General features: G+C 36.7%; 1 protein-coding gene across 1 annotated transcript in view; it reads right to left on the reverse strand.

Moving 5' to 3' along the window:
* Plxdc2 (plexin domain containing 2) overlaps positions 1-12,064 on the reverse strand; it is a 444,295-nt gene that overhangs the window by 50,511 nt on the left and 381,720 nt on the right. The window contains exons 11-12 of the mRNA XM_004668408.2: positions 9,212-9,362; positions 7,913-7,951 (exon numbers count right to left, since the gene is read on the reverse strand). Of these exons, the coding sequence (XP_004668465.1) occupies positions 7,913-7,951; positions 9,212-9,362 (190 nt within the window). The remainder of the gene's footprint in view (positions 1-7,912; positions 7,952-9,211; positions 9,363-12,064) is intronic.

Genomic DNA, 12,064 nt, shown 5'->3' on the forward strand with positions numbered 1-12,064 from the left:
AAAAACACTCAAGAAAGAAATAGTGGAGGACTTGAGAAAACTGAAAGACCTCCCATGCTCCTGGAAAGGTAGAATTAATATTGTGAAAATGTGCATCCTCAGCAGTAGGAAAAAAATGACACATTGAAATTTTTAGAAAAATGGTCGAGCTTGGAACAGATCATTCTAGGGGAATTCAACCAATCACAGAAAGACAACCATAGCATGGTCTCACTGCTCTGCAGTTCCTGACCTGGATCAGCCTGAGTGGCTGGCATACCTAAATGGCATCTTGAGGCTTGTACAATGGGAAGTGCGGGGCTTCGGGTAAGGGAAATGTTGGGGGATTTTTTTCCTCTTAAGCCCAGGCCATGTGTGTTGGGGATAATTCTAAAGTATAATTTATTTGAGCTGTGGAGGGGCAGGCAGACACACACCCTCTCTCCCTAGACCTGTGGCAGCAGCACTCTTGGGTCCTCACACTGGAAGAAGTTTCCCTCTCCCACCCCCGCAGTTACGCTAGCATGGGAACAGACACATTTTACTTTTCTTACTGTCTTCACCTTTAATCTTTCTTGAAGTGCACATTTCTAAAATCCCTTTTCATGTTTTTTTTTAAATTTTTTTCATTTTTTATTTGTTTATTTGAGAGTGACAGAGAGAGAAAGAGGCAGATAGAGAGAGAGAATGGGCGCCAGGGCTTCCAGCCACTGCAAATGAACTCCAGACACGTGCGCTCCCTTGTGCATCTGGCTAACGTGGGTCCTGGAGAATCTAGCCTCAAACCGGGGTCCTTAGGCTTCACAGGCAAGCGCTTAACCACTAAGCCATCTCTCCAGCCCTCATGTTTTTTTTTTTTTAATCTAAAATCCATGTTTGTTTACATGAGCTCCATGTGGTGATCTCCCTTCTCCCCACTTCACTTTCTCTTCCTAAGCCCTCAATTTTCTCCCTTCTCCACATCTTTGTAATATCTGAATAAAATGTGGTGCTTTAAAAGTCATTTTCTTGAGCCTGGAGTTGCCAATTCTTTGGTTAATTTGCAGATATGAACTTAGGGCTTGGGGTTCCAGGAAGCACACCAGAATCTCAAATCTTCCTATTACACTTGGAAGTCACATGATTATTTTCTGAGAGGCTCTATCATGTTCTTTGATTCTACCAGCAGCAAAAACTTTACCTATAAATCCTATCTCTACATCAATATAGTGGGGGAAAAGCATATTCTGATGTCATTTTTCTTTTTATTTTCTCTTTTCTCATGATAGAAAACAATATTTTTCAAGGTTTTAAAGTGAACAATGATGCTGCCTGCAACTTTAGAGGTCAAAATTATTTTAAAATATTATCAGCTTCTAGAGTTCATTAAAACAGTGAAACATAGGTAGGTGTGGTGGCACACACCTTTAATCCCAGCACTCAGGAGGCAGAGGTAGGAGGATTGCCATGAGTTCTAGGCCACCTTGAGAATCCATAGTGAATTCCAGGTCAGCCTGGGCTAGAGCGAGACCCTACCTTGAAAAGCAAAAAAAAAACAAAACAAAACAAAAAAAAAACAAACAAACAAAAAAAAAAAAAACAGTGAAACATGAGAATCTTTGCTAAGACATAAAAACTGCCAAAATCTTAAATGGACAAATTTTCACACAGTATATTCAGAGTTACAACAGTTAATAGATATAATACTTTCAATAGATATAATACTTGCCTCTGTGGAGCAAGGTTGCATGCGGTTGGAAGCATTTTTCTTGTTGCCAGCTATTAAAATGTTGTTTCAAGGAAGTGATAGAGTGGAGAGCAATTGATAGATTGAGAGTAATATGTAATATGTATCATTATTATTCTGAGGAGTTTGGCTGAAAGAAATTGAGAACTGACTCAAGCTTTGATACTCTAATGTACTCTGAGAGGGGGTGACAACTGTATTAACTGAGCATTTTGTAAAGTGAAACATCTGTATTTGGGCTCTGTTCTAGAACTTAGATATTAGATTATCAAATTATGTCATGTATTTATGTATGTGATATATGTATGTATGAGTGAATGTATGTATGTATCTTTGTATGCAGGCATGTATGTATTGCAGTATTGGGGATTGAACCTAGGTCCTCATACATGCCAGACAAGCATTCTTTCTGTGAGCGATATCCTCAGTTTTCTTATCACTTTTAATTTGAGGTAGGCTCACCACATTGCTCAGGATAGCACTGAATTCAGAGAGGCCTTGACTTTATGGTTTCACTTGCCTCAGCCTCCTCAGTAGCTGGGACTACAGGTCCCAGGACCCATTATAAACCTGCATTTTTATAAGATTTAGCCCAATGAGTTTTTAAAAGTATTTTTTGAGAGAAAGAGAATAGAGAAGAGGGAGAGAGAGAGAAAGAGAGAGAGAGAAAGAGAGAGAGAAATAGCAAGAGTGAACCCGAGCCCCTGCCACTGTAAATTAACTCCAGATGCATGTGTTATACTGTGCATCTGGCTTCTTAGTAGCATTGGGGGAATTGAATCCAGGCCATCAGGCTTTGCAAGGAAGTACTTTTAATTGCTGACCAGCTCTCTGGTCCACAATCCAATGATTCTAATATTTCTAAGTATTCATGGCAAAACTATTCACTCTTATAATGTTACTGGAATCACGTGGAGTCAGAAAAAATATTGATCCCTGAGGTTAAGATTTAATTCATCTAAGATACACTGTTTAGAGTTTTTATAAAGCATAATAAAATTAGATAATAACTCCATGAGTCCACAGAAAAAGTAGAGAATCACTCTTCTAAACAAACATTTAGGAGAATAATGCTAATACTGGGGAAATTTCAAAACATTGAAGGTAAAAGCATTGTTCACTATTACAGTGTATATGTGCTTAGAACAGAGTAAGGTTAACATGAAAGGTAGTCAAATACAGTCAAAGATAAAACAAAATGCCATGACATTTTATGGTGCTAGAAACAGAAAGTGATAGATATTTAATAGCCTGTCAAAAAGAAATAACAATTTCCCTTTGCTTTTAGAACTGTGATGTACATTAAAGAATATGAAGAAAATAAATAGTAGGAAAACCAGTAAACAATATGCTGCCTCAATGATTTATATATGAAAGTCAAAAAACAATTTGACTAAATGATAAATGCAACCCTAGACACCTGACCTATCACTAAAGATGAAGTAAAAATATAACTTTAGAAGCATTTCACTGAGAAAGTCAGTCGGAAAGTCAAAGTTTGAAGAATATTCTACTATCTTACCTCTAGATAAAAAGTCTTAAGATGTGCCCAGAAATAAGACACTGAACACAGTGAAATAGGAATTCAAGCCAGTCCTTCTATAAGAGTTTCAAAGTTTATTATGTTAGCTCTTTGAAACTACTCACTCTAGAGGTGCGCACTTTTGAACTACTCAATCGGGTGCCATCAGTCTAGCTGGCTTAGCATTCCCTGCATGGAGACCCCAGCCGCAGACTCAAACACATAGCTGCTCAGTGTCAAGGCTGAGTGAGATTTTCTAGCACTAAAAACAAAAATGACAATCACAGCACCCTTCTATTCTATGTTAGGTTTGAGTATAAGACTGATACTTTAAATACTAGCAATTTAGGATTTCTGTTTAAACAATTTTTAATAGGAATTTGACTCGATCAAATAGAAGAACCATTAAAGAAATCAATGGGGAATGCAATTTTGGTACGTTAATAAAATTGTCAACAAATTGAAAATAATGAAATCTGATTAGGATTTTGGTACTTGAAATAAGTTTAACAATCACAGTATAGCAGAATGGCATACTTTACTTTGCTACCTTGAGTTTAATTCTGGTTGGAAACTTTATCCTTCAATTAAAAACCTTGCCAGTGATTCAGCTAGCAATTTCTTCTCAGTTCTGAGTATAATTTTATTCAGTTTTCATCTTGAAGACATTTATATTTCTAATTACATAGTCAGTGCCATTTTAAAGCTGCTTATTCAAATGCCAAAAGAAAGGCATTTAATGGTTGTACCCACAAAAATGTATAGCTAGGTCATTCTTTAAAGATATAAAACTTCTAATCATTATCCTCAAACTTTAAAAACCTATAGAAGATGTTTGAAATATATTCTCATCTGCTCAGAATAGTCTATTGTAACTGCACATGAAAGTTTTCAGAAAATGTATTTTTAAAAAATATTTTAAGTAAATGTCATTTATCTATTTAAGAGAGAGAGAGAAAAAAGAGAGAGTGAATGGGCACACCAGACCTGCTTACTGCTGCAAGCAAACTCAGATGCATGTACCACTTTATGCATCTGGATTTATGTTGGTATTGGGAAATCAACTCTGAGCCAGCAGGCTTTGAAAATAAGTGCCTTTAACCAGTGAGCCATCCCACAGACAAAGGAAATGTGCTTTTAAAATGAGCTCAGACATGAACAAAATTGGGTCTTACTATGATATTTTAGAACCACCTGCTACTTGATGCATCTAAATATCTAAGAAAATAAGATCTGAATGCCTAATATACCAAAAACCCTACATTGAAATCTTAGAGCTTATTTAGCTTGATTTCTTAGTATCATAAGCTATTTCTTTTTTCTTTTTTTTTTTTTCCCTCCCGATTAGAGTCTCACTCTAGCCTAGGCTAACCTGAAATTCACTATATATTTTCAGGGTGGCCTTGAACTCACAGCTATCCTCCTATCTCTGTCTCTTAAGTGCTGAGATTAAAAGGCACATGCAACCATGTCAGGCTATCAAAAGTTATATCTAATGCATTGCTTTAAAAATTGTTTGCTTTTAGGATTATTTGATACTTTAACAAAACTAAGAATTGTACTGCAGACAATTGGTAATAATTGAGAAAATTACTTATAAGTGTTTTTCACAAATATATTACATTTATGACATATTAGTTGTATAAAGGTTTTATGACTAAATATTAGAGAAATTATCAGATCAAAAAATCTCTATAACCATCTTGAAGAATCTTTAGAAGGCAGGCTTGTTGGAAGCAAAGCATTTGTTCAAGCCTTGCTCACTGATACAGCTCATGCCTGCGACAACACTTTATAGTTAGCAAGTCGCCAGCTGAAGTGAGTGAAGTAACTCAGGTGGTGGTAGGGCTCCAGCAAAGAAAACTCTACTCTCTCATGCAGAGAATCTCACCCTATATGGATCAAAGTTTACAGAAATACTTTGCTTTTTCTTGTTAACATTACAGAGTATCTTTTTTGTTGTTGTTCATTTTTATTTATTTATTTGAGAGAGAGAGAGAGAGAGGGAGGGAAAGAAACAGAGCAAGAATGGGTGTTGTGCCAGGGCTTTCAGCCACTGCAAACGAACTCCAGACGCGTGCGCCCCCTTGTGCATCTGGCTAACGTGGGACCTGGGGAACCAAGCCTCGAACCGGGGTCCTTAGGCTTCACAGGCAAGCGCTTAACTGCTAAGCCATCTCTCCAGCCCCAGAATATCTTAAGCAGGCAAAAAAAAAAAAAAAAAAAAAAAAAAAAAAAAAAAAAAAAAAAAAAAGGTGGAAAGGGAAAAAAAGCAACATGGAGAATTCCGAGTAAGATAGCTGCCTAGGAGGCACACCGCCCAACTCAGAGAGGGATTTGAGTATAACAATAGCAAAATACACTCTTCATCTGAAACGTGAAGGTGTGTACGTTTTCACACGCCACAGTGTAGAGGCAGGAGATCTATCAGAAAGGAGGAAATTGGCGAGAATTCCACCAAGGGGCTTGCGGACCTGAACCCAACCCACACGGACTCTGCAGATCCACGCACCTGCCCAGCACCCAGCTACAGAAGCAGAGACCGAACAACCTCATCACCCTCCTTGCAAGGTCAAGAAATCTGAAGAGAGACAGAAAAAGAGCTGCTGAAGGGGACAGAGGCGGGACCAGCTGAGCAGTTCCAGTACAAATCTAGGCTTTCTGCACTCTCCCATCCCCCAACTGACAGAACAACCCTCCAGAGAATGCATTGAACTCACAGCGGCAAGTCACCGGCACAGCTGATCAGAGCACCAGATTCTCAGCACAACACGGAAGGATGCAGGTGTGCACTCAGCATTGGTGAGATTTGAAGCCATCCCAAAAGGTAATGAGGCTGACTGACAAAAACGCAGGTACATAGGCCTGCACGGGAAGTGCGCATCTCTCTTTCCATATGAGGGCAGGTTATGGGTTACATATTCTTGGTTGGCTTTCCTATTCTCAAGCTGTATTTGGGGGATGACTACTGTTGCCTCTGATGCTTTCAGAATCATAGGGCCTCTGTCTTTTTCTTCTATCATTATTGGGGGCAGGGTCTGACTCGGACCCAGGCTGACTTAGAACCCATTACAGAATAAGTTTCAACCTCCCAGCTGACAGGATTAAGGGTGTAGAGCAACACACACCCTTAGGGGTTTTGGCTTTATCAGGTTATCTGTTTGTTTCAATCCCCATGCTTACATACTCTGTGCTGGTTTTAATTGGATGTTTATATTGTTCAGTTGAATTTTAGAAACTGCCAGCAAAATGCTCCACCCAGCTAAACACAATACCTAAATACCAGGCAAACTGAACCCCTAGGATTGCTTCTGTGTTTGGATGGAGCACAAGAGCCACACATGCCCCCTAAACTCCTACTCTGAAGGAACATGAAGTTGGGTTCCCAAGTCTAAGAGCACTGCACATTATTAGAAAACACAAGTATCCAATCAACTCAAATTTAAAAACTGCACCACTGTAATACAAAAAACACAAAGAATCAAAACAATACAATCCCACCCCAAATTATAAATTCATCAGAAATGGCCCCCAATGAGACTGTTTCAGATGAAATGCCTGACAAAGATTTTTAAAAAATGATTTTATCTACACTTAAAGAAATCAAAGAAGAAAACAAACTAGTGAAGGAATTCTAAAAGAGCAGAGAAAACCAGCTTAATGAAATAAGGAGATCATTGTAAGACATGAGTAAAGAAACAGAAATACTGAGGAAAAACCAGGCAGAAATCTAGCACTAAAATACAGTCAGTTAAATAAAAAACTCCATGGAAAGTCTCACCAGCAGAATGGATGAAGGAGAGGACAGAATAAATATCTAAACTGGAAGAACAGGAGGCAGATCTAATACAGTCCAACAAAGAGAAAGACAAGCTAATAGAAAAGTATAAATGGGAATTTCAAGATATCCAGGATACTATTAAAAGATCAAATATAAGAATTCAGGATATAGTAGAAGGAGAAGAATTTCAATCCAGAGGCTTAGTAGGCATTTTCAACAAAATCATAAAGAAAAATTTCCCCAAATTGGGAAAGAAATTCCAAGGCAGGTAAAAGAAGCTTTTAGAATACCAAACAGACAAAACCTGGAAAGAACATCTCCTTGCCACATTATAATTAAACTAGTAAACATGCAAACATATATACATGCATGCATGCATACATACATACATACATACATACATACATACATACATACATATCCTTGGAAAACCTTAAAGTTTGGCACCAATTAGATGCTATTTTAAATATGCAATTTGTTAGCTTTGCTTCAATGAACAGATGAAGACCAAGCTCAAGACATTTCCACACTTAACGTCCCATTTCTTAATTTTGGTACATGGGTACAGATTAACCATTTGACTGAGTAGAAGGACATTTGCTCCTAGGGCCTGTAGCTTTGTACATAACAACACAGAAACTGCAATGACCGGAACAACACAGAATAGTGTGGGTGAGTTTTCCACCTAAGAACTGGTGATGGCCGTTAAGTAATGCACATATAGTGATAAACACAGGGTTAAGATTTCATTTGTTGCTTCAAGCCAACGCTCTGATTTCTTTCCTGACATACACAAATAAGAATAAAATGCCACCTCACTCTGTCTGGGGAATCCCATATGCCATTTGTCATATTAAAATGAATTAGATGAAAAATGTTTATAAAAGAAAATGTTAATTCCTACCTCCAGTATCTTTGAGATGTAGTGCTATCTTGGTATCATCTGCAATAGAAATTGAAAGTTATAACAAAAATGTTTTAAAGATTCATAAATGTCACATACAATAATTTATTCCACTCAAACAACTTGATTTTGATGACTTACTGATGCAATTTTTAGTTCAATTACAGCAAGATCTCCCTTTATATGATGTAGTATTGAAATTTCTCACAGAAATTGTTAACTAAGACATGAGTCAGATATATGATCCTTAATTTTGTTACAAAGGTAAATAGTTACAATTAAAACTTGAACCCGGCCTGGGGAGATGGCTTAGCAGTTCAAGCATTTGCCTGCAATGCTCAAGGACCCAGGTTTGATTCCCCAGTACCCACATAAGCCAGATGCACAAGTGAGCTCATGTATCTGGAATTTGTTTGCAGTGGCTGAAGCCCTGGCAGCCCATTCTCTCTCTCTCTCAAGTGAATGAATGAATAAATAAATAAAATACATTAAAAAAACTTGAGCCCATGTATTTTTAGCTATCTAAAACAACGTTTTGTAAAAGAACTAGGTGCATCTAAAATCATAAATGAAAAAATACAGAATTGGAATACTCTAGATTTGTCAATATTTACATAAAAATGTTTTTGCATTAATGACAAATGTAACCAAAAATCACATATGGAAAAATCTTATCCTGAAGGAACAAACATTGGGATATATATTTTTATTTCAATGATTATATTTCAACCCAAATAGGGCTCCAATTACAGGAATATTTTCATAGTTTTTAATAAAATAATAATCCAAAATAATAACTAATAAAATGCATTTGACTTTTGGCCTACATACATTAAAAATTAATGTTTCCCATTGTTTTGGGAACTTCACAGTATCTGTCTATAGATCACGGACTAGTATTTTATTATTCTATTCAGTCAATATGAATACATGAGTACAGATGTATAATTGTATAATTATCTACTGCTCAGGATCCAAAATCAGTGGACATTTTGCTTTCCAGTCCTGTGTTAAGAATGTAGAGGTTGGTGGCTACTAAGTTTAGCAACATGAAAAAAAAATCTATATTTGTTTTTCTAGGAAAAGAAAGAAGCCATCTCACAGGAACCAATTAATACCTAATAGGAGGAACAGAATATTTTAAAAATCCAGCATATATTCTGTCTACATTTTTGAGATTTAGGAATTCAGTTTGCCAAACAAAAATTATCTCTTCAGGAAGCAGGAAGTGCTTCTTTATATGCCAACCTAGTGATAATTTCCCTCTTTTAAACAATAAGCAAATAGTCTCCTGGGCACCTTCTGTGGGCAGGCTGGTGGGCAGCTGTGATGTTGCGGCTCTCCGGGTGGTGGTTAGGACCCTGACTTGCGTGGTGGTTGTGTGTGTTGTTGTGGTGGTTGGGGAAGACGTTTCTACTGGTCCTATGTTCTCACACATCTTCTCTTTTGACTAGTAAGAGACATGAAAAGGAAAATCAATTGAGTGATCACATGTGATTTTCATAAACACATCAAGGAAGTCGAGCTGCAAAGCAAAAATAGTTTCTCAAATCATGAATGAATTTGTACCAGACTACTTGTGGATATTCTAATTCACAAAGTATATAAAATAGGAGAGAAGTGAAAAATGGATGTTACAAGGAATGTCTGACTTTAGATCTTTGGATTCAAATTTCTTATCTATTTAATTTTTCATAATTCTATTTTATCTTGACTTACATTTTATATGGATCCACTTTAAAAATAAATGACATCAAAGGGGAAAGATAAAGTTATAAGAAAAGCATACAGTTATAAATAAGGTTTTATGCATTATTGGGTTGTGAAGGAAGAGTACATGTGGTATAGTAAACTGGCAATGCTACATACAAACCCTTCTGAATGCTCTGGGATACTTCACAGTCTCAAAATTAATCTGCAGTAGCTTGAATGAAATTTTAAATTGTATTTTTTTCTTATGAAATATTCAAAGCCAAACAAGTAAAGAACTCATTTAAACATAGCCTCATTCTCCCTAGGAAAGCTATGCCAGAAACTACTCAGAAGATGTGCTCCAATAAAAAGAGAGGTTTTAAAAGTTCCCATGGTTTATAACTATGTGATAATGCACAGTTAAATGTACTATCAAATAAAATGTAACTAAGAACTACTGATTAATCATTGAGGATCTTCACAAATTGAGCTTAAAATTTATAAATATGGAAAACATCCATAAATAATTAAAAACATTCATGGAAAAAAGTTCTATAGACAGAAATATTACTTACAAAACTACCATGAATATGCCATTGGCCCAGGTAATGAGTATAGCTTTAGACAAGGAGAAGCCAGGAAATATACTACAGGTGTTGTGGAAAGATATTGCCATGATGAAATATTCAATAAATGGAGTTTGGGATTTGGCTGTCTTGGGACAGGAGTGAGGGAGGGGGTAAGTCCCCAAAAGTCAAATTTCTATGCTCTTTAACATACAAAACCCAATTCTTTTTTTTTTTTTTTTCTTTTGGCTTTTAGAGGTAAGGTTTTACTCTAGTCCTGGCTAACCTCAAATTCACTATTTAGTCTCAGGCTGGTCTCAAACTCATGGTGATCCTCTTATGTCTGCCCCCCAAGTGCTGGTATTAAAGGTGTGTGCCAACATGCCAGATTCAAAATCCAATGCTTAATGAAATAGACTTAAGTGTTTTGTCGTTGTTGTTTGTTTCTTTTGCTGTGTGTGATGGCTTAATTATTTAATTAATTGATTGGCATCTTGATTGGCAATTGATTGGCATCTTGACAGGACTAGAATCACGCATGGGGAATTCTTCCAATTGGGTTGATTAAGGTGGGTGGGAACTTGCCTTAAAGGTGAGTGGCTCCATTCCATGGGCTGGGCTCCCAGCGTGTATGCAAGGGGAGAGCTGGGTGAGTGACAGCGTCCTCCTCTCTCTGTTCTTCCCTGTGCAAGAAGCGTGTCCTCAACTGCCATGCTTTCCTAGCCAGGAGAGGTAATAACCACGAACTGCAAACTGAGACAAACCCTTCTCTATGGTGCTTTTTTCAGGTATATTGTTACAAAACAAGAATGGAAACGAATTTGTCTTATATTCTTTTGCTGTTATTTGGTTTTTTTAAAATGTTTTATTGTTGTTTGTTTGCTATGTAGCCCATGTTGGTTTTCAGGCATAGTTTTTAAATTAGTAAGGTTTGTAAGGGGATTGCACATAAGGTCTACCGTGTCTGTCCCATACAATCAACAAATACATACTCTCCAGAGAAGAAAAGTAGAAAAAAAATGATTTAAAATATATTTGATTTTTTTAGACAATGGAGAAATGCAGATTAACTTTATGGCTAGAAACATTTTATACCCATTAGATTTTCAGTAATGAAGAAACCTGAAAACACCAGAACTATCAGGAATACAAATGACGGAAACTCAAAAGAGTTCCAGCACTTCCATTTAAATTGGTGAACCCAAAGTAATTTGGAAAGAAACAACTAATAAGTCTAGAGAAATTTTCTACTTCAGATGCAGCAGCTATGCCTAAGTGTTTTTCTAGTAGCAAGACTCTGGAAATTAATAAAAAGCTGAATGAGAAAAATATGATTGGAAGAAGGTAAATTTCAAGAAGGCAAAATTTTTGTCTTTTTTTTTTAAGTCTGCATCCTGATCTACCTGGGGCATCATGAAATCATAATAAATATTTTTAAGCAAATGAATGTTGTATTCTGATCATAGAATACAGAACTATGAACAATGAAGGCCCTACAACTACAGGAACCAACATGGACACAGGCAAAAAAACAAATATATTAGTAACAAACCCAAATTTTGAAGTCTTTTGCTCTTAATAAGGAAAGCTGGGGATACATTAGAACAGGAACAGACAACTTCTTGTCATTGATAATTTTAGTGCTTCAATCATGGTGCAATCATAAGTACCAGTTTTCTTATTGTGCTTCAGAATTACATTAGTGTTATTAAAATGTTAATGAAGACATTTTTAAAGAATAAAAAAATTAAAAAATCTTCCATTCAGCCAACTACACAGTGATTCTCCTGTCATCACCACGTTCACAGTGGACTCCAGAGGCACTGAGTTAGTTAGACACTGGCCTGTCTGATCAATACGGCCAAAGTACTTGTCTCACCACTCCCAGGGTGAC

The sequence above is a fragment of the Jaculus jaculus genome, chromosome 15 (genome assembly GCF_020740685.1).
Source record: "Jaculus jaculus isolate mJacJac1 chromosome 15, mJacJac1.mat.Y.cur, whole genome shotgun sequence".
Lineage (NCBI taxonomy): Eukaryota > Metazoa > Chordata > Mammalia > Rodentia > Dipodidae > Jaculus > Jaculus jaculus.